The sequence below is a fragment of the Aricia agestis genome, chromosome 11, assembly GCF_905147365.1.
Source record: "Aricia agestis chromosome 11, ilAriAges1.1, whole genome shotgun sequence".
NCBI lineage: Eukaryota > Metazoa > Arthropoda > Insecta > Lepidoptera > Lycaenidae > Aricia > Aricia agestis.
Window position 1 is genome coordinate 3,939,078 of NC_056416.1, and position 26,999 is coordinate 3,966,076.

Here is a 26,999-nt window from a genome sequence, read left to right on the forward strand (position 1 = left end):
CGTCCAAAAAACAGATTTGGCTAGATTATACAAAAAAAAAGCAAAACATAGGAACACAGCTCAAACCTTTTTTTAAAAATATTTTAATGATTTAAAATAATTTTTTAATGAAAAAAGTACTTAAATCGGTTAAGTTTTGGAGAAGGAATCAGGGGACAACGAATCGTTGATTTTCTGGATTTTCTGCAGTTGTCTCTATCGCGTTCTGCGGTATAGACTTCATGTAAGGGAGACAGCTATAGATATTACACGTGCTTTTTTTTCATTTCTCTAGCCCCTGGTGTATTCTCTTAAATACGTTCGTAGAAGATTGAAACACAAAAAAGCCGAAATCGTTCTGCAAAGAACGCACGCCGAGAATACGTTCGTATACGAGACGAGAAAAACTGGTGACCCCGAAGAGCAACCAGCAACCTCTGCTAGAAGAAACTCTGCAAGAAAAAAACTCTGCCCGGGAAGATTCTGCTCGACAACGACACGTCTTCACACCGAGGCCACACTGTTCACGTCGAGTGAGGAATCATTCCGGGCTTAGTTTTTTCTTGCAGAGTTTTAAAACTTTGTTTAAACGAATCTACTACTACAAAACAATGTTTAAACATCAAAGAAAAACTGAAAAGAGGGCCAAGACATCACCTCAAGAATTTTAACGAATGATTCGCACCGGTTTGACGATTTTAAAATGGCTTGTAAATTGTAATCCAAGACTTAAAGGTAAAAATAAATATTCAAAAATTATATACCAGATTTATTTCAGGCATCGTCATATTGTAATGCAACTCGATATAAAATTAAAATGCTATGAAAACCTGTTAGGAAACGACGCCCTTAAGTGTCAATAAAGGTAAAGACTAGTATTAAAAGAGGCGTAATATGCGAATCGTTAATCTTTAATACGTAATATCAATAAGAATAATAACAATAGCATTAACAATAGTTCATTGAAATAATAATCAAATAAACCATTGTTTCCTGATGACTCATAAATATTATTGATTATATCTTTATCTAACAAAGCTTCTTCTATCGATACTCTATCGATCTACTATCTATATAGCTACTTACTGACCTCTGCATACATGTATAAGTTTGAAAATGCCACAATCATTATCACAATTAGGTGTTCGTGAACATCATTCCAAAACTCACATCAAATTCTAACGCAGGGCCATTAGTTGACGGAAATATAAAAACGAAAACAACAGAAAAGGGACGGAAGGAAATTCAACGTACAAGGAACTACCGCCAGTCGATGTGTCGCCTACATTTGCTCATCTATGTATAGTCTTTAGTAATGTGAACAAAAATAGATTCACAAGAAATGTTGATAATACTGATTAGTGAATTTTGTTCTAAGATTCGAGATACTGACCATCTTTTTAGTAGAGAAACTCTACATCTTATTGGCCAAAACGAGGAGCATTAGCTGAAAGAGTAATAACAATCCACCATTACATTGAAAGTAAATCAATAGATTTACGAATTACGAAAGATCCATTGTTCTGCTCTCCCTAGAGTCTACACATTATCATACATCGTGGGAAGAATGATTAAGCGATAAAATGATAACAGTGATATCTTGAAAATTCAATAAGCATTGTCTGGCCGATATAGAAGTCACGCCCGAAATCCATTCGCTTGCTGCGATAATCATAGTAATGAGGACATATTTTGTTGCCAATAAACAGAACTCTTGATTAACTTTTCCATTCCCTACTCCGACAATCCCCTACAAGAAGCCGCCCTAATAAACTTCGTATCTAGGAATTAATCGCCCAAATTGAGCACAACATTTGGAACGCTTACAAAAATTTTAGGTACCCATATCGTAGCAAATAGTAATTGGGGCTTTAACCTTTGGGAATGCGAACACACAGCACTAGACTAACTTAACTTAGAAATAACCCTTCATAATTAGTCTGCAATTCCTAATTGCATGAAGTAACGAACAATGCGTTAGGTAATTCAGACGAGAGCCCTGCGAACGCTGAAGAGACTTATTAGACAACACCCTACCGTTCCAAAACGCCCCGGCGAATAAAAAATTTTAGAGCATCTTTTATGCTCGTATCGATCTGTCTACCCTCACTTTTACGACTACTAGGTGGAATAACACACGTCCGAATATCCCAATAGATCGCTTGACGCCTTCAATTGACAATTTGACAGGATCGTAATGCTTTGATCTCGGACTTAACGTTTAACAGAATCCATTACATCCGATCGAATGTAAATAAGAGTTAACAGATTAACTCTAATCCGTCTGATATTTAGCTAAATTTTGAATGTGGAGAACAACATTATTATTACAATCGCTGCCACTTAATTTTTCCTGAAGAGGACAACCCATAGAGACATAATACATATAAGAGGAGTTTTCGCTAAAAATTCTTGCATACAGGAATCCCCGAATCGTCATGGGCAATTCGAATGACCTTCTCCTGATTTTAAGTAGCTAACAGCCAAGCCATCGATGTCACACTCAAAATAACACGTCCATAAAGTCGTCTGGGGGTATAACTTTATAAGTTATAACCAGACATAAATACAGTATAGCGGCGTTAGGGGGGAGTGACACTGAGCGACCGCCCAGGGCGCAGGATAAAAAGGGTCGTCAATATTTTTTAGTACCACCAGCACCCTGGGCGCCGAAGAAAACTCGCCCAGGGCGCTGGTAGTGCTAAAACCGGCTCTGCGTACGTACCTGATTCCTCCTCGTCGAACCCAAACTCGTAAGGATACTGTTTCGCCGCGATTTGCACTTCGTCCAAAATAATTCTTTGCAGCGGGATCATTAACGTCAGGGGACATTGTCTGAAATAAAATGAGAACGGCGTTGAAAATTTACGGTTTGTTTGGCTTCAATTTATGGTATTGGGATCAAAGATCAGATGTAAAACAATAGGTGTCCGCAAAATCTCGTTTAGAAGGTAGTTATACTTAGGTGCGTAAATTCGTAACAAATTAACGATTTGACTCGATACACGATTTAGGGAAGGGCTTATTTCTATGTGAAGATTTATAATAATAATCTCCCACACCTGTTTCGGTGACGGTGGCCCGTTTCATTGAAAGCAGGCCAGCTACGCAGGAGTAATTTTATAGTGCCCAAGTGTGTGCGCAGTACACAAGAGCACTCTCTATTCCTTTACTCTCATAACCCAGTGGGACGGAAGACCGACACGACCGGCGAGAGATCAGGCGCAGGACCGACTTTTTACATGCCCATCCGACGCATGGATCATCTTACTTGTCAGACAATCAGGTGACCAGCCTGCATTGTCCTAACCAAACTTGGAAATAACATATTTCCAACGCGGGAATCGAACCCACGACCCCCGAGTCAAGAGCCGCGCTCTATGCCACTAGACCACGGAGGCGTTGTGAAGATTGTTGAGGGCATAAACTAGCATATTTCATAATGCCACTTTCTATTTACGGTAATATTGTGTACCGTGCCTGGACATAATTATAAAATCAATATGGGTTTACGGGGTTGTCTAGGCAAGCGGACATATGCCATAATTATCCGCATGCATTGTGCATCCCCTTCTAACTTTACTATAAATTATTTAAGATATAACTACTCTATAAAAATAATGTTCTACTTGTTACCAAATATTTGCCTGATCAAAATATAAGATGATGACAAATAATTCTCCTCAGTTTCTTTAGTTTTAAAGCTAACGAAAGAGTAGACATTAATATTTTAATGTATTTAAGTGGAAACACAAACACGGTGAAGCTGAATATTTCTATTTTTGGTCAGGTGATGCAAGAGTCTTACATCAAATCACCTATTTTGGTGCAATTTTAAATAATCATTTAAGTTTTTTAAGAGCCCATTAACATAAGCTCGCTTTAGATGATATAACTGATGAAAATATGAATGTAAAATGTAAATAGACCGACTATTAACAAAATCTATTAATAGAATAACTTAACACAATTGGAGCGTGACTCCTGTTCCCATCAGGAAAAGCACGTCACATTAAAGGGTCACTGCTCTTGATCTCGTACCATCACACGCCATTTTTTGGCAGCTCCGGCAGTAATGCTGTCACGATGCAGTTTAAACAGTGTCGTTGGACTTTCGCCAATGAAATATGAACCTAGGTCAGACACGTGACATTGAATTGAAATGCAGTTGAATATTAGCATAATTTGCAAGTTGTAGTGCTTTAGTAAAATTTTGTGCAGATTTGGCATATGGAAGATGCCGAATGAAGGAAATAATTTTTAGTCTACCAACTTATATTTAATTACTACGTCGACAAAGAGGGAGGATGCGCTCTCCTATAAATTCCTTGTATAAAAATAACGATTTTAATAATATTAAACTTTTAAAAGATATTAAAAACAAAATCACAGATCAGTGACTTCGGAACCATCAGTACCCTGACATGAGCTCAGTCGGTTTTTTATCGAAGCCATATCGCGAAACTGTTTTGGGGACGCAAAAACTGCTAATTTCTCAGAAAGATTAGCTCGACGCTGAAGATTCAAACTAGACTATAAAGTTTAATAGCTAAGGTCCTAATTTGAATAATTCTATCTTTATGGTCGCCCTGGGGTTTGTTGAACCGGTGAGATATCAGCATCCGCGACCCACACGCCGCCCGTGCCAATTCGTACAGATGGTTAAAGAGAGCTATTACTCAGACCAGAATTAACCTCGTTTGAAAATATGCTGTATGGCCTAACCACGATTAAAGGACTCCTATGAATGAAATGAAAATGAAAGGACCTTACACCAATGGCATGGAATTCCCTAGCCTCTTTCATTTGAAGGTCGTCATTTTAGATCATTGTCTAGTAGCTAGAACAGAGGCTGGTTGTCTTTGCCACCGCGGCTATGTTAAGCACATTTCTACAGTCTTTTTTTCAAAAATAAACAAGAATGACGTTTGCATATTTATAGATAAATATTAAAATAGTAAACCATTAACAATGTCGTAAAATAGGCTCTAGCGACTAGTCATCACGCCAAGTTCAGAAGTTGTGGGTTAATGTTCATTCCATGTTGTCCAACTTTATTATGAGTCATCCTTCACTCTGTGGAGTGAACTAATCAATCATCTGATGTTTTCCATTGGATATGGACCTGTAAGGGCCTATTTCACCACTTCCTGATAAGGTGCCGGATAGGCTATCCACAACTTTTTTGACAGATTCTCCATACTTGATCTGTCAATTAACTGGTGGATATCCTATCTGGCACTTATCAGGAAGTGGTGAAACAGGCCCTAAATATTGTACTTGTACTGTTCGAAAGTGTATCAGACTTCTGTCTGTTACCTCATCAACGGGTCAACTTCTGTAACCGCTTAAGTCATTGAACGGATTTCGGTAGGTATGATACTTAATCCCAGGAAAAGACGTAGGATTCGAGAGGTTCAGCGCGAACTAAAAACACTAGTACCGTACCGATATTTTAACTGTTTTAAGAACAGAACTGCCTGGGGCGGTGAGTCTTCTTTTCACCCACGTACAATGCAATCTCCCAAACGAGCTTCGATCAAGCTATTCTAGGTATACTTGTAGGCGTATATAGGTCACATTAATTATTAATAGAACGGTCCATGAAAATGAAAGGTGAAACGTGGAGGCCTTACATGAATAATGCCTAAGGCTCAACTCATCACCGCGTCATTGCAGAATAATGAGGGACAATGCATGGAAAAATGTGCATGATTCATACTCCGTCGTAGTTTTCAAGGGCAGAGGTTAGGAAATAATGTCAGGTATGAAGGTAACTGAAAATTCTTATCTCTATAAACTTTAACAATAGATACGAGCAAGGTAATGGGAGACAAATTTACATTTTTACGCTCGACATAAAAAATGTTTTTATATTTGAAGTATCTTTTGAGTTTTGGGTTTTCGAGGCTCTACAATCTACACTCTAGCTCTACAGTCTGCACATTCAATATTAATCCTTCGATCGTGGATTCTTGGAAATCTATTGTTATTCTATTGTGTCTCGCTCACCGGTGAGCTTATGTGGCTTGCTGGGTTATGGATTTGATACGCTCTAAAGTTTAGAGTAGGAGGAGGTAGGTTTAGACTTTAGAGTCTGAACCCTGAATCTGTGAATACATTTTGTCATTTCGTCTACAGAACACGAGCGTGTTTCTTTTAACTGCAAATCGAGGTAAATGCAAGCTTCCTGCGCCTGAGAGCAACCAAGTTTTACTTTGTACTCCTCCAGAGTTAAATTGAGCTCAATGAAGATGGAGCTAGTCGCGTTGACAGGCCTTAAAACTACACTCTGCGCCATTGACGCAAGCAGCGTCATTTTAATACTTTACAATCACCACGCATATTTTTGTGTCATTGAGAGTCGGGACTATTTTAACATTAGCTATTGCATCAACTTCAGGTACATCATCGTCGGAATTACATCAGAAATGACCAACGATCTAAATCTAATTCAGTTTAGCAGTCATAGCGTAATCACAGTAGAAATGAAATAATAGAAAGACAAGATTTTAGAGACAAAATGGCAGTTTTATTTTGTCAATATGTCTCTTTGTCTTCAGCAGAAATAATACGTAGCATTTAGCAATAACATTGCTACGTAATGTTACTTGTACAATTATCTATCTGTGGTATTGTAACATATTATGCTACACCATTTTATGTGGCCATGCTGAGACTTTTTCTCCCTCGTTTGGAGCACTTTCCTATTCCCTTAGCTACTTTCCGACTGCCGCGAGTCCACCTGTGATCGGCAGAGGCAGCTAGAAAGCAGACAAAATGTCTGGAAGATAACTTTAAGATAGGAACTGATATTGTGATTTGTGGTTGCATTTTAGGTTGTGTCTTAATATTTACATTTTACACCTCCAACCTCTGTAGGTAATTCAACACTGGTTTTACTGGAACAAATTATCAATTATATCGTTAAAGCAGCTTAACGGCCAGCCAGGGCATTATCAAATCAGTTATGGCACTGTTGCACAAGGCTTATTATACAACTTGCATGTATTACTATTCACTAGACAACATAATATTATGATGCTCGAGATCTCTGATAAGCAATGACTTATCATCCAAACGATCTAGTACAGTCGGCCAAGTTATTTTTACAACGAAGTTTCTATGAGAGTAGTCCTTATGTCATCACTCATCAGCATAAATATCCTATCAGATGCAAAATAATTCTGAACGGACCGCTCAGCTGCAAGATTCGCCCTACGTAACTTCTTTCATAACTTGATTTGCGCTTACGGAATATATTGCACTAAATAGAGCGTCAAATTACATGTTATATATCCTCATTAACTTTTATGGTAATGTAAACAAACAACTATGGCTATCGTTGAGATAAAGTTATGGATGTCCCTACATCTCACTTAGCGCGTAATTGAGAAGTCACTTTCAAGATGTCTTTTGTCAACGTTATCGAGTCAACTTCTGTCTTCAGGAAAACTTTGCTAACTTTAATTTTATTGTTATTTTTTTAGAAATACTTTAGATTGTTTAGGTTTAGTTTATTTAGGATCCGTGTAGTTGAGGTTGCCTGCGAGCTTCTTTTGCGGTAGAGTTCGTGCTGCATGGTTTCCAAAGTTTTGAAAGGAGTTTATCTGTTGAGAATTGAGTTCAATAGGTTTGTTCATTTAGTTTACGTTTTTAGGGTTCCGTACCCAAAGGGTAAAAACGGGACCCTATTACTAAGACTTCGTTGTCTGTCCGTCTGTCTGTCTCCAGGCTGTATCTCAAGAGCCGCTATAGCTAGACTTCTGAAATTTTCACAGATTGTGTAGGTATATATCTGTTGTCGCTATATAACAACAAATACTAAAAACAAAATATAAATTAATATTTAAGGGGGCTTCCATACAACAAACATGATTTTTTTGGCCTTTTTTACTCGGTAACTATAATGGCACTTGAAATTTTCACAAAGACCTTAAATATATTATGTGAAAAATTTAAGGGGGGCTAAAAATACAATTTAGGGCCTATTTTTGCTCTATAACGGTACGGAACCCTTCGTGGGCGAGTCCGACTCGCACTTGGCCGATTATTGTTTGATAATAATATCACTCCTATCAAAAAACCTGAGAAACCGGGTATTGTATAGGTGTACCAGGATATGATGGCAAATTTGGATGGCAGATTTTCAAAAAATATCCTTGATCATTGGATATTTTTTTTATATTTGCATGTTTCACACACAGAATCAGCCGCTATAAGGACAAAAAAGGATCAAAATGTTTTATTCCAACTACCCCGGCATTGCTCGAGTCAATTTATTTTCTCACTTTTTGCCATTAGATTCTGGTAGAAATATTATAGTTTAATCGAATCACCCATCAAGGGTTAACAAATTTGATTGCGTATACACGCAGTACGCGTACTTTTATCGTGAGCTAATCTTTTCACTCTAGTTGCTTTTACTGTGTGATAAACGCTAGTTTTTGTAAATAGCAATTATTTACACATTAAACAGAAAGTTAAATGAAACTGTTAAAAGCTTGATAAGTGCTAACGCTAGCGATTAATTTTATGGCTGCCTGGCTCTCTAATTTTGTCTAAACTGATAATTTTGCCTATAGTATGATAAAATAATAACAAAATATATTTTTATTCTAAATAGGTAGGTATCACGAATACTCTTTTTGAACGTCGTAGAAAGAACGTAGAAACTAAGATGCCTACCACCGGTTCGGGAACTAACCCGGCGAGAAGAACCGGCGTAAGAAACTCGCTCGAAAAAAAGAAAGAAAGTGATGATCATAATAATATGGAATATGGACTGTTTCATCATCATGAATATCGCATCAGAAGTGGTAGTCAAGAGTCTTGTTCATATTACATTAAGTATGGTCCATGTACATTTAGTAATCTATAGTCTATACTAATATTATAAAGCTTAAGAGTTTGTTTGAACGCGCTAATCTCAGAACTACTGGTCCGATTTGAAAAATTCTTTTGAGTGTTAGATAGCCCATTTATCGACGAAGGCTATAGGCTATATTTTATCACGCTAAGACTGATAGGAGCAAAAAAATAGAGGAAAATGTGGAAAAAACGGGGGAAATTATTTAAAAGGGCTTATTTCACGAACTACTGGAGCAATTTTTCTGTTATTTGGAACAGATCATAAGAAGTAGACCACGTTAAGGATCATAGGCTATTTTTTGTGGATTAATTATTTGTCTGTGAAATATCTAATTTACGCGGGCGAAGCCGCACGGAACGTCTAGTTATACTTATAAACCGTGAAACAAGTCGCAAAATAAGTAAATGTCAAAAATTGTGACTCGTCGCTTAACTTGGGCTACTATTAACTAATATTTATACGTGGGAGAGCCATGCTTCGGCACGAATGGGCCGGCTCGACCGGAGAAATACCACGTTCTCACAGAAAACGGCGTGAAACAGCGCTTGCGCTGTGTTTCGCCGAGTGAGTGAGTTTACCGGAGGCCCAATCCCCTACCCTATTCCCTTCCCTACCCTCCTCTATTCCCTTCCCTTCCCATCCTTACGCTCCCCTATAATTACCCTGTTCCCTCTTAAAAGGCCGGCAACGCACTTGCGGCTCTTCTGATGCTGCGAGTGTTCATGGGCGACGGAAGTTGCTTTCCATCTTCCGTCCCCCTAGCATACGCCAACGAGATATCTCGTGGATATCTCATTCTCGAGCGAAGTGATATTGTCGATATAGATATAATCTCTTTTTCGCTAACATGCATACGTCGGGACTCGAGAGATAAATTTCTCTTTCGTATATAGCTGTTAGAATATAGACAAAAATAGCACATTTAAAAAAAAAACTAAATTGTCTCTAATTTTGACGACAGACGTACGAGAAAAAATGTATGTCATGTTAGGGTCAATAGAGATGAAGAGATAAACCAGTTAACATCGAGAAAACGTGTAGAGTGAGATATCTCGTTGGCGTATGCTAGCACGGCAGGTGACCCGTTTACTCGTTTGCCCCCTTAGGTCATAAAAAAAAAAACGCGACGAGAGCCGACCACAGGCGGGCGCGGACTCGGGCAGACTATAATAATTTCTCTGTCAAATTATTTATTCATCCGGGTTTCCTGAACTCTACATTGTACACTTCCGTTACTTTTATGAGCTTTCAATGAAAATTGGGTGGCGGGATTTTCGTTTTGAGACGATTTATCTTGAGAATAGAGTTTTACGGCTGCACTGGGAAAGATTTACCGAAACTTAACTTTAATTTAATGAATTTTTTCACGTTAACTCAGTCAAACTTTTCGTTTAATCAAAATTAATTTAATAATTTTTTTTTGTCTCTAAGTGCGGCCGAAAATCTTGAAATCAGAATTCAGAATCAGTCATTATTTATCAAACGTCGAAGTCAAGTACATACAGGGTTATGTAATAAATAGCCTTAGTTGTTCTGGGGATGCCCCGCCAAGATGAGCCAAGCGAAGCGCGCAAGGGCACTACCTACCTTTTCTCGAAAAGTTTCGTCGTATTTTTGAACCCTCGTAACTTTGGTTTGAATGATGACAGATAGTTGAAATTTTTAAGATATAATGACATGGGTATAGTTATTAAATGTGCAAAGTTTGAATGTCGTAGCTATTATACTTTAGATTTTATAGGTGTCCAAAAACCCACAATTTGGTCACTGACTCACCGATCATCAAAACTGTTAGGGTACTTCCTGAAGTCTTAGAAAGCTGAAATTTGGTATGTAACATGATATTAGTACTGAAACAACAAAAAAAATATCAAATCCAACTTAACCTATATCCGTACCATTATAGAGCAAAATTAGGCAAAAATTTGTGTTTTATGTATGGGTACCCTTAATTTTTTATTTTATTTTAATATTATTATTAAATATTAAAGTAGTTAAAGGCCAAAAAAATCACGTTTGTTGTATGGGAGTCCCCCTTATATAATAATTTTATTTCGTTTTTAGTATTTGTTGTTACAGCGGCAACAGATATACATAATCTGTGAAAATTTCAACTCTCTAGCTATTACCATTCCTGAGTTACAGCCTGGAGACAGACAGACAGACATACAGACAGACGGATAGACGGAAAGACAACGAAGTCTTAGTAATAGGGTCCCGTTTTTACCCTTTGGGTACGTAAGTACGTAAGTTCAAAGAATAGTCGTAGTCTTAGCATTTCTTTGCAAATATTTAATTAATAAGAGTATTTCATTAATTATAATAATTAGTTACTTAACTATCAATCTATTTCAAGTAATACAAACTTGAAACAGATTGATCAGGAATTTTAGGATAATTAATATAATAGGTTTTAAAATATATTTTTTTATGCAAATAACTTCGGTAATATTACAACGAAAGTCTACACCAAACATCTTCGCGTCATCGATAGCGCGATGCAGGTGCCCAACAGTGACATCTCTTGTTGATCAGAGTGCATTAACAAGTATATGAAACTGTTCGTGCTAGCTATACCGCGATGTAGACGACCAGCAGCGACATCTATTATTATCAAAAGGAAAAAATAACTTAATATACCGTAACTATAACAATAAAACTAAATAATAACCGTAAAATGGCCAAGCCACCGATTTTGACTAATGTGTAGAGTTTTTAGATTCTCCTCGTCCGGCTGACACATTATATTATTATCAAATATTTTGCCGCGCTTTAGTGTAAAATTAAGGTTTTTAGATTTAGGGCTGAGTATGTAAGGTTAGAAACTTGGCTCTACATGAGATCTCACTACTTTTTGACACGACGAACTATAATATTATTATGTTCTCATCTTGGCAACATTTTTACATGAAAATGTTTTTGGTGGGATAATGATTTCCAGTTTAATATTAATTATTTCCGGGCAGCTTTGGAGCGATGACAGACGGACGAACAAACCGCAAAATTTCGGTATTAAGACTCAGTTTATCCCTTAGGTCTTGGTGTATGAACCCTAAAAATTAATGATATTATGTACAGCCGCGGACAAAATCCAATCAGTGCTAGTCCATTTGTGTGTTTGTGCTGTTAATTAATAGCTAAATTAAGAGAAAAGACGCTACGTCTTAATTAAAAGGAAAAAAACCGACGCTGAAAAAACTGCTGATCATTACTTTCTCATTATTCCTAGACTTGCGAACACAGTGTAATACTTTTGATATAGAACATTATCATTATCGCTTTATAGTCTTTATATTCCTCCCTGCAAAACTAAAAAATTACGAAAAAATTAAGAGACTCATTTGTTTAAGTTTATATTACTTTATTTAAATTTAAAATTTTGATGAATAATAATTATATTATATTATTGTTATTAATGCTATGTACACCATAGTTGTCGTATGCATTAGATATAATACAAATTGTTATTTGTATTATATCTAATGCATACTTTATTGTATTATATTATATTGGTTGTACTTTATCAATAAATAAATAAATAGTCTAACTAAAACAAACAAGTATGATAACAATATTTGCAATACTCAATCTTTACTTTGACTCTTAAACTATAATGGGAAGTCATTATACATATTATAAAAATTACGTAAATAATTAGTTGTAGTATTAAAAGAAATTAAGCTAAATGCGAGTTGGAATTACAGGAGTTTCATACAAAAAATCATTATCATTTATCAAGAGTGTTGTATGCAATAATAAATACACTTAAGGAGGGACCTTATTTGTTTATTTACTAGTACTACAGCTGTCGAGATTTTAGTGTATTGGAGTTCACAAGTCAATGACCCCAAATAAGGAAAGACTAAAATGCACTCATGGCATATATCTCCAAAACAGGTCTGGCGTATCGCTCAGTGAGGTAATAAACAACCTTGGCCGTTTGGCACTTGTAGTTATATTTTTATATCTTTGTAAATCAACAGACTCTTTTTGTTCCTAGGAAATCAATTTTAAATGTATGTTCTATTTTGAAATATTACATGTTAACATAGATTTTGTTTACAGGCCAAAGCCTTTAACAAGTAGCAATAAATGGAAATTGGAATATATTTATATATTCGTATTTAATATTTATGTATTTATAAATACAAAAGTGTGTGTGTTTGTCAGTTACATCTTCACCACAAAACAGTGAAAGTGATAAAAATTAAATGATAAGCTACTGTAATGCAATGATAAGAATGTTGAATCTGATGGCAAGTCTTCTAAGTATTATAGTTTTTCTGAATAAAAATGACTCATCCAAATTAAATATGAACACAAAATCCAAGAGAAACTGGATTGAGAATATAAAAAGTAAGAAAGTTAGTTGATATTTAAAGCTAAGTTATACATGTTTCAAATCCTGGAAATTCTTGGGAATTATAGAATTTTACCTATCTTAACTTTTAGCTATCCTTAACATTTTGAGCAATCATAGCATTAGAGTTTAGAGCATAATTGCTCTAAATGTTAAGAATGGATTTTTGATTTCTACTCAAGTGGGTGCAGGTTTGGTTCCAGGTAATGTTGTGTATTAATGAGACTTTTACAAATATCAACATTTATAATAAGTAATAAGTCAATAACCTATCCCAGGCACTGTTAAAAAAAAATGTTTGCTTAAAGAAGTTGGAGCAAACTGTATAAATTATCCACACTGGATGGAAAGCGTTTTGCCTGTAGAACATAATACGTATTATGTTATTATATTATACAGATAATTTATGCTATGATAACAAGTACAACATTTGGCAAGTAAATAGTGAGTCAACTCAAATGATTCACATTATAACTAGGTTGTACTATAATGTAGACGGACATTTTTTCTCAACATAATATTTTAAAGATAATTATTATCATAACATTATTTAAAACCACTGCATACATACAAAAAACATATTTATTACTATCGTTATAGGTTTTTTGAAAAACTCTTAATGGTTTTATGCTAGTCATTCATAATGTGATGTTCTACAATTCCAATTATAAATATGAAGTTAATAATAATAAAAACAAGACTATATAAGTTTATAATTTAATGAAGAATTTATATGAACATCATAATACACTGGCCCTCTAAATAATTTTAAGCTACCGCATGAATTGAAGCCGCTAAATAAACGTTGTTTACTGTGTCACAAATATTCATAAAAAATCAAACACAATACTTGTAACTATTTGTAGTCTCATTATATTGGAGAAAGATAAATATAAATATGGGATATACTCACTTCTCGGTGAGATACTGGGTGGTCCAATAGATCACTTCGCCCGGGAGCTCTGACTCCGTGATAGTGTAGCCCGCGATGTTCACTGGAAGTTGGTCCTCCGGGTCCACGGTTGCCGCGAAATTCTCGAAAAATACTCTGTACGATGTCAAATAGTCGTCTTTCTCGCCCATTTTGCTTGGATCTCGTCGCTTGTTCTTAAAATTATGATTTATTTATTGCATCGATCAAGAAACCCTTATTTCGAACGTAAACACCTCCTGTCGTTTGTAAAACACGTATACACTAAGTTACATGAAGTAATCTTAATAATACTTATAAAGTAGCATTAATTAAACTAAATTCTACACGATTTCACTCTAAATAACTTTACAAAACTGTAATTCTCTAAAATCAAAACACTCGCTCGACACTCGCCCAATTCGCATCTCGCTCACACACGTCATATTGGGGTGACCAGACTAATGGTTGGGATTACCCAACCATTATGAGTAAAAGACACTGACCTCTATAAAGTTGTTATTCCATTTGACCAAATTTATAAAGAATCCTAAAAAGAATACTAATTAGAAGCTTCTTATTCCACTAATTGTCCTAATTTAGAAACTAAATCAGTTGTGACGACGCGGCGGTTTTGGCCAGACGTCTTCTTAATGGTTCCAGTTCTGTCAAAGCAACAAAAAATTGGTCTTCTCATAGGCTTAGCTGTTGGTTCAATGAAAATCAAAATAAAAAAAGGCGAAAAAGATGGTTGAAAGAATTTTTGCTCCACGAAAAATTATGAATTATAAACTTTCTGAACTACATGGAATCAGCAGACTATTAGAAATTACCTACGAATGGATTCCAGATCGTTTAATTTAATATAATATAATATTGACTATAATACAATAAAAGGTTGAAACCACTGGCAACACTGATGACTGACTAAGTCAGAAGCCACACTTTTTCCGATTTAGTACACTAATTAGGATCCTAGCTTTCTAAATGTTATTCCACTTGACTAAATTTAGTAACTAAATCATTTAGACGTCTTAAGTTAGTCAAATGGAATAACAACTTAACTAAACTATACTCGGCGAAAAGAGGCGATAGCGGTCATTGACCTTTTTAGTCTAGGCAATAAACAAAATTGACCTCAAAAGACACAGATTATTACAGATTCATCGGCAAACCTCATGGTAACTCTTATATATGACTAGCTGTTGCCCGCAACTTCGTCCGCGTGGACTTCTGTTTATAGCGCACGATGTTAACAAAATTGGTGTCAAAAATTAAAAATTAAAAGCGTTTGTGAGCTCCATCAAAAAAGTACTTCATCGTGAAAGAATGATCGAGGATAAAAACACCCTTTCTCGGATCAAGGCTTCGTCACAAACAAATCGGCAGGCTTTAGCAATAGAGGTTTTTTTGAGGGAACCATCTGATGCTGCAAGTGTCCATGGGCGACGGAAGTTGCTTCCCATCAGGTGACCCGTTTGCTCGTTTGCCCCCTTATTTCATAAAAAAAATACAGGCTATGGATCGGGAACGGACTCTCGCGTCCTCACAATCCATGAAGCTCAGGGATTAACGAGTCCCTCGGTGATCATCATACAGACCAAGTCCCGAAAGCTGCAAGCCATGACAGCGTTCCTCATGCAGTTGTAGCCATATCCCGGCACACTAACACCTGTGTCTATTACACCGACACTGATGGAGACGCTGTGATGGCAAGCTTCATAAAAAGAGCCACGGAGGTGTCAAAAATAAGTGATAATACTTTAGGATGTGTACGTATACGTGTGTGTATTATGATGGCAAGCGCCCGTACGTCACGAGTTTCCCCATACAAAAGTGAAAAAAAAATTGGTCTTTCAGCGCCGCTACTTGCACAGTGAACTCTCTACAAGGATATATATATATATATATATATATAAATAATAAAAGAAATACTTTTGGGCAAGCATTAGCGCGATGTAGGAGACGCACGGCGCCATCTAGTATGGATTTTTGGAACTAACTTAATTTGAACAAATTACAACGCTTTTTTCCAATAAAAAAGTAGCCTATGTCCTTTCTCAGGCTTTAGACTATCTGTTTACAAAATTTCATTACTATGGGTTCGGTAGTTTCGGCGTGAAAGCGAGACAGACAGACAGACAGAGATACTTTCGCATTTATAATATTAGTATAGATTTACACTCGCGCGCGAACCGTGAGCCAAGCCGCGAGACGCGCCACGAGCCGAGAGTGTAAACTCGAGCTCGCATAAATAGAAGGACCGGTACGCTTAATATGCGCGGGCCGCACCTGCGTAGTGCTTCGTGCTTAAAACGATAGGTAGTCCATGGGCGTACCGAGGGGGGGCAGGGGGGGGGGGGGGGCACCTGCCCCCCCTGGATCATGTTAACTTCGCTACTAAGTATATTATCTATAAAAATTAAAAATTAAGAAAACGAATTTTTGCCATTTGTTTGCAATACAATATTTTTACAACTAAAAATTATTAATTTTTTATTCTTTATAAGCACCTAGCTTATATAAAATTTTATTGTTCCCCCCCTGGCCCAGAACCTGGGTACGCCCATGATAGGTACCATTGGGCGATCTGCGTGTATCGTCCAATGGTATTGTGTCGGTACATGGTATACGGACACGTAGTGCCATCTTACCGAGGGAACACAGGCAACATAAATCCCCTACTCGATACTAGATGGCGTTAGGTGCGCTAGTACATACTCGAATAGACTGTGCTTGAATTTTCTAGAAGTGTCTTGTTTACGTGTTTACCGGTTTATTTTGTTTACGTGTTTAGTTGCTTATGTTTATTGTGGTACATGCTCGAGCCTCCTAGAAAGTTCCGACACTTGTTTACTATCGGGAACTTTCCGGAATTCGTCTCGCCATATAAAAAGCCGCAGGTAGACGGCTCGGCAATTCAGTTCGATCTGAGCGATCTTCGAGGCGATTTCGGAGTGACAAATAGTGAGTGAACCAGTGAAACCTGCGACTTGGCTGCGACCTAGGACAGTGATAGTACTTAGTGATTGGACCTAGTGATTAGTGTTTGGACTTAGTGCTAAGTGTTGTGACCTAGTGTGTGCTTGTGTGACTTAGACTTAGTGAATAAAGTCTTCAAGAGAGTCACCAGGTCTCTTCTCTCCAAATCCTCGAACCCTAGCACGTAACAGTATCGTCTCATAGCACATGAAGATGAAGCTTCGTACGATAGACGCATGTGCGGCCGCGGCATTAGTAACTGAGACCGTAGTCGTAACGTATGCCGCGCCTAGCCTGCGTAGTGTACGCAGGTGCGGCCCGAGCATAATCATAGTTAGATTATTTCTCCAGTGCTGCATACTACAAAACTTTATTTTCCCTAAAGCAAAGAATACGTATCCAGCGCCTTCAAGAAAAAAAAACTAGTCATTTTTACATTGACATTTGACCATAGATAAAGTATCAATGCATTTGACTCAAACATAGAGTATACATTAAAGCAAGCTATGCTAATGTATACTCTAAGGACTCAAATGTTAATGTTGGTAAAATCATAAACAGTGTTGCTAGACCGTGGGTAATTGCCCACGCTCGCGCTGGCGCCATGGGCAATTTTAGGATTATTTTGGAAAAAGGGCGGAAAGGCTTGGAACCGGTAAAATATGGGTAATATTGAAAACAAATAATAATAGTAGTATAGAAATAGAGATACTATATGACATAATATTATTATTACTGTAATTTTGTTGCAGTAAAGAATTACTGCAACAAAATTACAGTAATAATAATATTATGTCATATAGTATCAATACCAATTCTACTTATACAGATATGTTACGTCCATACTATTTTCCGGCCTAAATCTCTTCCGAACAATTTTCAAATTCAAAATTGCAAACATTGACAAATTTGACAAATAAGTGAAACAAAAGATACGAAAAATCATTTACATAAAAGAGACAGTTCTATTTTTAAACGTCGAATCGTATCGCTGTCTCTTTCTTCGCCTGAGCTATGACGAAAATTCGATTTTTTCCAGATTGTTAAAAGAAATAATTGAAAATGTAAATAATCGAGGTATTTATTGCAATCAAGATATGTGGCAAGAGATTCCATGTGTTTTGTTTACTTTCGAGTAGGTACATTTTCGAAACACGCTCGACGTCATTTTCAATTTATTTAGGTAAGACAAGACGCGGCACGTTCGTGACTGCGCTCGATGCAGACTAAATAACGCGCGTGGTATTAACATATCTACTTTGAGTTTTTCATCATTGATCAATACTATCATACTATAATATCATAAAATGATGGCACTCTGAATGAAATAATTACGTAACTTAACATTAATGAGAGAAGTATCTAATTAGCTCAATATAAAATAATAATAATATTATCATTGCTTTGCATAAATAGTTTTGTTGTTTTATGAGATCGTGATCCGCAGTGGCCAGTGACCATATGTTGGTAACAAGCGATCTTTTTATAATGCAAAATAAAGTATAATAATATGAGGGTGTCAAGCTAAAGTTTAATAGATTCCCCTCATGAAGCTAATATAGAGCATAAATTTGTTTTAGCTTAGTGATTCGGATTCCCCTACACGGATTTTTTTTAATGAGTAGGGGCGATTTTCTGTCGGAAAGGGCAATTTTAACAACCTGCGTGGGCAAATGTTTTGATCAGGTCTTGCAACACTGATCACAAATGACAAATCAGTAATCAGAGTCTGGCTAGCGAAAGATGAGACTGGAAAAAGGCGGCAAATTCAAAAAATCGACGTTTAACAACCATGTCTATAGCCGGAATTAAAGTTTTGATCTACGAACTACGAATAATAAGGTTTCTTAGTTTTTATTATTCATAGTTCGTAGATCAAAACTATAATTCCGGCTATAAACAGGGTTGTTATACGTCGATTTTTTTAATTTTCGAAATCTTTCGCTAGTCAGACTCTATTGAACTGATAAAACCGGTATCTCTATTTACAATTTGCTTAAAATTTTAATCATTCAGTCCGTAACAACCTTCATATTTCCAAAGCAAGACTTATTTAATAATCCTAAAAGTCAAAGTAGTTAAGTGGTAAGTATAATTATTGTTAATCTTATGTATCTGGGGGCACGGGAGTGCCCCCGCCAAGATGAGCCAAGCGAAGCGCGCAAGGGCACTACCTACCTTTTCTCGAAACGTTTCGTCGTATTTTTGAACCCTCTTAACTTTGGTTTGAATAATGCCAGATAGTTTAACATATAGTGACATGGGTATAGTTATTAAATGCGCAAAGTTTGAATATCGTAGCTATTATACTTTAGATTTTATAGGTGTCCAAAAACCCACAATTTGGTCACTGACTCACCGATCATCAAAACTGTTAGGGTACTTCCTAAAGTCTTAGAAAGCTGAAATTTGGTATGTAACATGATATTAGTACAAAAACGACAAAAAAAATATCAAACCCAACTTAACCTCTATCCTTACCATTACAGAGCAAAATTAGGCAAAAAATTGTGTTTTTTGTATGGGAGCCCCCCTTAATTTTTTATTTTATTTTAATATTATTATTAAATATTAAAGTAGACATATAACTAAGGACTTTGAGAAAAATTCAACTACCTACTTGTTGCCATTATTGATATAGAGCAAAAAAGGCCAACAAAATCAGGTTTGTTGTATGGGAGCCTCCCTTTAATATTTATTTTATTTTATTTTTAGTATTTGTTGTTACAGCGGCAACAGATATACATAATCTGTGAAAATTTCAACTCTCTAGCTATTACCAACAAAACAAGACAGACAGATGGCTACACGGATAGACGGAAAGACAACGAAGTCTTATTAATAGGGTCCCCTTTGCGTACGTAAGTACCTACGTAAGTTCAAAGAATAGTCGTAGTCTTAGCATTTCTTTGCAAATATTTAATTAATAAGAATATTTCTTACTATCAATCTATTTCAAGTTTAGGTACTTAAACTTGAAACAGATTGATTAGGAATTTTAGGATAATTAGTATAGTAGCCAGTAGGTCTTTAATATTTTTAATGTAAACAACATCGGTTTACGGTTAGTTAAAAACAAAAAAAAATACTTCGAAAGTTCAACGGCTATACCAACCATCTTCGCGTCATCGATAGTGCGATGTAGGTGCCCAACAGTGACATCTCTTGTCGATTAGAGTGCATTAAGAACTATATGAAACTGTTTGTGCAAGCTATATCGCGATGTAGACGACCAGCAGCAACATCTATTATTATGAAAAGGAAAAAATAGCAAAAAATCACGATTGTTGTATGAGAGACCCCCCCCCCCCCCCCCCGAAATATTAAATTAATTTTGTTTTTAGTATTTATTGCTATAGCGGCTACAGAAATACATAACCGATGAAAATTTCAACTCTCTAGTTCTACCGTTCTTGAGATGCATCTTAGAGACAGATAGACATACAGACAGATAGACAGACGGACAGACATCGAAGTCTCAGTAATAGGGTCCCGTTTTTACCCCTTGGGTACGGAAACTTAAAAATAAGGTGAAAGTTTATAATTTATATGATAGTCGGTAAGTCACGACGGCCGTCGCTAGATGCATGAGATACGTCCAAGAGACAGATAGACAGACAGTTTTGTCATTCGTCAGGGCTTTGAACTTAATAATATACCGTAACTAATGATAAATGGCCAGGCCACCGATTTTAACTAATGCGTAAAGTTTTTAGATTCTCCTCGTGCGGCTGACACATTATATTATTATCAAATATTTTGCCGCGCTTTAGTGTAAAATTAAGGTTTTTAGATTTAGGGCTGAGTATGTAAGGTTAGAAACTTGGCACTACATGAGATCTCACTACTTTTTGACACGACAAATTATAATGTTATTATGTTCTGATCTTGGCAACATTTTTACATGAAAATGTTTTTGGTGGGAATGGGATACTGTCACAAGTGCTCTGTGCTCATTAAATAGGTTTGTTTTTATTCTCTTTGTTGTTACATTAATTTGCGATACTTCAACATATTAAAAGCTATAAATAATGTATTTGTATAACACTTGTACTTGTTATGCATCGCCTACAATCTACATCATTCGTGCTATGGCTGATTCATGTATTTAAGCGCATTTTGCTTGAGAACATTATTTTTAGTTTTGTTGGATCCTTTTATCTTTTGAACAATTTGATTTATCACAATTAGTGAATACGTGAGTCCTTAATGTGATAGAGTATCTGGCAACTAACCTGATTGTTGATAAGTTTTGATAACAATATTTTCTAGAGGATACTATATCATATTATATTCTATGGACTAATATTGAACATTAACATATACATATATTGAACAATAACAGTGTGTTTGAACTATATTATATTTTCAGAACAATATGGCACCGGTAACGGGAAAGTATCAACATTACAAGAACGAAGACATTGATGACTATTTTATTGCTGTAGGCAAGTGTTTACTTTTTCTTAGTACAAACTAGATGACGCGTGCAACTCCGTTGCGCCAAAATTCGTTTATCGTGCGAGAACCGTACATATTCCAGAATAAAAAGTCCTATGTCCTTCCTCTGGACTCAAAGTATCTCCATACCTATTTTTCAATGTTTACAACGCCTCCGTGGTCTAGTGGTATAGAGCTCTTGACACGGAGGTCGTGGGTTCGATTCCCGCGTTGGAAACATGTTATTTCAGAGTTTGGTTAGGACAATGCAGGCTGATCACCTGATTGTCTGACAAGTAAGATGATCCATGTGTTAGATGGGCATGTAAAAAGTGGTCCCTGTGCCTGATCTCTCGCCAGTTGTGTCGGTCGTCCGTCCCACTAGGTTATGAGAGTAAAGGAATAGAGAGTGCTCTTGTGTACTGCTCACACACTTGGGCACTTCAGTGTTTCAATGAAACCGGCCACCGTCACCGAAACCTGCGTGGGAGCTATACAAATTTCAGCAAAATCGGTTGAGCAGTTTGGGTGTGAAGAGGTAACAGACAGACAGACGGACAGACAGACAGACACACTCACATTTATAACATTAGTATGGATTAGTTTTGAATTTTAATATTATACATTTTAATAAGGCAAATTTAATTTAACTTTTAGTAGATTCGTTACATTACATAGAATACACTGAGTATCATGGGCGTACCCATCATGTTGACGTCCCTACTAAGTATATTATCTAGTACTTTCGTCTATAAAAATAACTAAAAAAATCTGATTTGCCCCCCCCTGGCCCAGAATCTGCGTAATTTGCCCCCCCCCCCTGGCCCAGAACCTGGGTAATTTGCCCCCCCTGGCCCAGAACCTGGGTACGCCCATGCTGAGTATTATGGTGTTATTCTCTTGTAGGTGTTCCATTCATTGGAAGAAAGATGATGTCAATGTCTTCGCCTCTGATGGAAATAACTCTAGATGGAGAAACCATGACAATCAAAAATTCATCATTGCTTAGAACTGTTGAGCACTCTTTTAAATTAGGTGAAGAGTATGAAGAGAAGATGCCAAACACCACTATCAAAGTATGTTAATCTCAAGCATATGGGTTTTTTTTACATTTACATTATGACTATGATACAATTTACAAAACCTTGCCAATAGAGGGTCAGGTTTTTTTACATTTACATTATGACTATGATACAATTTACAAAACCTTGCCAATAGAGGGTCATGAACAACAATGTTTTATTTTTTAAAATCTGTAATATTTTTTTAGGAAAAGTAGAGTTTTTTGTGGCTTTTGTCTATGAAAATATAATAAAAACCATTTATTTCAGAGTGTAACCACCAAAATAAATGACAATGAATTCACCACCCAGTCTGTTATACCAGAGACAGGAGAGAAATGTGGGAGACATTATTTATTCACCGACGATGAGTGTATCATTGTAAGTTAGATTCTACATCACAATAAACACTGAAAGTACTTGATGCATTGAAAACACTGACCTCCATTATACGAGTACGCTGGACTTATGATACCCTTTGAAATGACAGCTATTTTTTGTGCCTATTTGAAGCGGAATCAGCGCCCCCAATGCGGGGGAAGAAAACTAAATCTGACGTAAAAATGACATTTGAAAGTCGCCATATTGGCGCTGATAGCAGTAGTGAGAGTACTTGGAACTAATACTAGTTTCTACAACCAATAGCGATTACACGGCCATTTGCAAGTTACGTCAGATTTCGTTCTCTTCCCCCGCGTTGGGGGCACTGATTCCGCTTCTAATAGGCACAAAAAGCAGGTGGATATCATAAGTCCAGCGTACTTGTATATTGGAGGTCAGTCATTGAAAACTTTCTAATATAAATTGATGTTGCCACTCTTTAATTTCTTCACTTTTTTGACAGACTATAATAAAACTAGAGATTGGCCAGTGGTCGAAATTCGATCTTAAATTTAATTATCTTCTTTTGGCTCCCCGTTTAAAGTATTGACTACTGAGTACTTTCAGATTTAATTAGGCTTGTCGAATAAATATCGATATATCGATATTTTCTATTTGATATATCGTTATTTTTGGGCGATATATTTTGTTACGATATATTGATATCAAATATCCAATATCGAAATTTTATCAAAAACGATCTTTTCTGCTGCGATTTTTTTTTAATGAAATAAGGGGGCAAACGAGCAAACGGGTCACCTGATGGAAAGCCATCGCCCATGGACACTCGCAGCATCAGAAGAGCTGCATGTGCATTGCCGGCCTTTTAAGAGGGAATAGGGTAATAGGGGAGGGTAGGGAAGGGAAGGGAATAGGGGATGGTAGGAAAGGGAATAGGGTAGGGGATTGGGCCTCCGGTAAACTCACTCACTCGGCGAAACACAGCGCAAGCGCTGTTTCACGCCAGTTTTCTGTGAGAACGTGGTATTTATCCGGTCGAGCCGGCCCATTCGTGCCGAATCATGGCTCTCCCACGTATACTTACGTATACGTATACTATTTTGGCCAGATGTCTTAATGGGTCCAGTTCTGTCAAAGCAACAAAAAATTGGTCTTCTTATAGGCTTAGCTGTTGGCTCAATGAAAATCAACATAAATAAAAAGCGAAAAAGATGGTTGAAAGAATTTTTGCTCCACGAAAAATTATGAATTATAAACGAATGGATTCCAGATCGTATAACATAATATTATATATTGACTTTAATACAGATTTAGCAGTTCCCACTATAGATAAAAGGTTGAAACCATCTGGCAACACTGATGACTGACTAAGTCAGAAGCCACACTTTTTCCGATTTAGTACACTAATTAGGATCCTAGCTTTCTAAATGTTATTCCACTTGACTAAATTTAGGTACTAAATCATTTAGACGTCTAAATTTAGTCGAATGGAATAACAACTTTAGAAAAAAGGGATGTACTACGATGTTGCCAGTTGCCACTTTTAAATTTCTTCACTTTTTGACGGACTATAAATTAATTTAAAAAAAGCAAATTGGTCGAAAAATTTGACCGATATATCGAAATATCGATATTTTTTTCGCGATATATCGAAACCGATATTGATATTTTTTTTAAATATCGATGTATCGATAGATCGATATTTTCTTTCATTTTCGACATCCCTAGATTTAATAAAAAACAACAATCTGACAACAGATTTCAACCATAAACAAAGGAATATTATTCGTGTATATAGGCTTGTCAGTTAAAACATGGTAGTGTGCGTGTTGTAGTGTGTGTAATGTTTTATTTATTAAAATAATGTATGATAAAATCATAATTTTAAAACAATCTCCATATAAACTACAACTGTGCGAAATTTCATGCTCGTAAGTTTCCGCATTTTTCGTAAAAAGGGTTCCATAGTTTGTTCACGTAATAATACATAGATAACTGATAACTGTACTTATGTTTTTGTTTCAGACATTAACACATGAAAAGGCTCAAAAAGATGGAAAACGATACTTCCGAAGAGTAACATCGTAATCATCTGTACTTACCATGAGTATTTTTAAGTGAACTTGGAATCTTAAATAATTTTTATTTTTATATATTTTTTCTATATAATTTGTTATTATTTTATACCATGCTGATTTTATTTATTTAAAAGGGAAAAAGGGAATTATTATACATCATTATTATGATATATTTGTTTTATTACCAACTAGCTGTTGCCCGCGACTTCGTCCGCGTGGACTTCAGTTTATAGCGCGCGGTGTCAACAAAATTGGTGTCAAAATCTTTTATAAAAAAAAAACCCTGGTACCCTTTAAATGAAAACAGCTGTGCAGTGTGTACATAATATTTCATTTTTTAAATTAAGCTTTATATTTTATGCCAAATTTTAAAGCTTATTTAGGCCCATAATTACACAACTTTACCCATAAACTATTTATATAATTGATTGATAGGTTTAACTTTTAAGGTTACGTCACTGCATAGATAAAGTACTGATTTATTTAATAAAGTGAAAAAGTAATAAAAATCGAAAAAAAAAACGAAACTGGAATGATGATACCACCTCTTATAGAAAGAAGTCTGGGCAAGCGTCACCGCGATGTAGGAGACGCACGGCGTCATCTATTATGAACTTTTGGAACTAACTTAATTTGAACAAATTTACGCATTTTCATTTCTCACCCCCTTACAACCCTTTTTTCCAGTAAAAAAGTAGCCTCTGTCCTTTCTCAGGCTGTAGACTATCTGTATACAAAATTTCATTACAATCGGTTCGGTAGTTTTGGCGTGAAAGCGAGACAGACAGAGATACTTTCGCATTTATAATATTAGTACTTATAGATAAAGATTATATCCCACCAAAAACATTTTCATGTAAAAATGTTGCCAAGATGAGAACATAATATTATAGTTCGTCGTGTCAAAAAGTAGTCAAAATCGGTGGCTTGGCCATTTTGTTATTCGCCATACTAAACTTAACTAAAATACACAGTAATGATAAATGGCCAGGCCACAGATTTTGACTAATGTGTATAGTTTTTAGATTCTTCTCGTGCGGCTGACACATAATAATATTATTATCAAATATTTTGCCGTGCTTTAGGGTAAAATTAAGGTTTTTAGATTTAGGGTTGAGTATGTAAGGTTAGAAACTTGGCTCTACATGAGATCTCACTACTTTTTGACACGACGAACTATAATATTATGTTCTCATCTTGGCAACATTTTTACATGAAAATGTTTTTGGTGGGATTTCATTTCTTTTTGTAAGCTGGTTTACGTTGTTTTTTCTTTTGGTTCATTTTTTAGGGTTCCGCACCCATAGGGTAGAAACGGGACCCTATTACTGAGACTTCGATGTCTGTCCGTCTGTCTGTCTCCAGGCTGTAACTTAAGAACGGTAATAGCTAGAGAGTTGAAATTTTCACAGATTATGTATATCTGTTGCCGCTGTAACAACAAATACTAAAAACAAAATGAAATTTATATTTAAGGGGGGCTCCCATACAACAAACGTGATTTTTTTTGGCCTTTTTTGCTCTATATAAATAATGGCAACAGGTAGGTACTTGATTTTTTTTCAAAGTCCTTAGTTATATGTCTACTTTAATATTTAATAATAATATTAAAATAAAATAAAAAATTAAGGGGGGCTCCCATACAAAAAACAAATGTTTGCCTAATTTTGCTCTATAATGGTACGGATATAGGTTAAGTTGGGTTTGATAATTTTTATGTTGTTTCAGTACTAATATTATGTTACACACCAAATTTCAGCTTTCTAAGACTTCAGGAAGTACCCTAACAGTTTTGATGATCGGTGAGTCAGTGACCAAATTGTGGATTTTTGGACACCTATAAAATCTAAAGTATAATAGCTACGATATTCAAACTTTGCGCATTTAATAACTATACCCATGTCATTATATCTTAAAAATTTCAACTATCTGGCATTATTCAAACCAAAGTTACGAGGGTTCAAAAATACGACGA

At 36.0% G+C, this 26,999-nt stretch overlaps 2 protein-coding genes across 6 annotated transcripts in view; one reads left to right on the top strand and one right to left on the bottom strand.

The window, feature by feature from the left end:
* LOC121732113 (SH3 domain-containing protein C23A1.17-like) overlaps nucleotides 1-14,555 on the bottom strand; it is a 114,067-nt gene extending 99,512 nt beyond the window's left edge. For all 3 annotated transcript variants that reach the window (XM_042121909.1, XM_042121908.1, XM_042121907.1), the window contains exons 1-2: nucleotides 14,125-14,555; nucleotides 2,705-2,814 (exon numbers count right to left, since the gene is read on the bottom strand). In XM_042121909.1, coding sequence (XP_041977843.1) covers nucleotides 2,705-2,814; nucleotides 14,125-14,294 — 280 coding nt within the window. In that variant the 5' untranslated portion in view covers nucleotides 14,295-14,555. The remainder of the gene's footprint in view (nucleotides 1-2,704; nucleotides 2,815-14,124) is intronic.
* Nucleotides 14,556-21,001: 6,446 nt separating this feature from the next.
* On the top strand, nucleotides 21,002-25,194 carry LOC121731649 (fatty acid-binding protein-like). Of its 3 annotated transcripts, none has more exons than XM_042121199.1 (5): nucleotides 21,002-21,067; nucleotides 21,476-21,551; nucleotides 22,450-22,619; nucleotides 22,875-22,985; nucleotides 24,972-25,194. In XM_042121199.1, exons 2-5 carry the CDS (start codon nucleotides 21,482-21,484, stop codon nucleotides 25,032-25,034), a joined length of 414 nt encoding a protein of 137 aa, XP_041977133.1. In that variant the 5' UTR covers nucleotides 21,002-21,067; nucleotides 21,476-21,481; the 3' UTR covers nucleotides 25,035-25,194. The 3 variants fall into 3 exon arrangements, with proteins under 3 accessions (XP_041977133.1, XP_041977132.1, XP_041977134.1); XM_042121198.1 differs by lacking the exon at nucleotides 21,002-21,067 and adding an exon at nucleotides 21,148-21,207; XM_042121200.1 differs by lacking the exon at nucleotides 21,002-21,067 and adding an exon at nucleotides 21,240-21,301.
* Nucleotides 25,195-26,999: the final 1,805 nt, after the last annotated feature.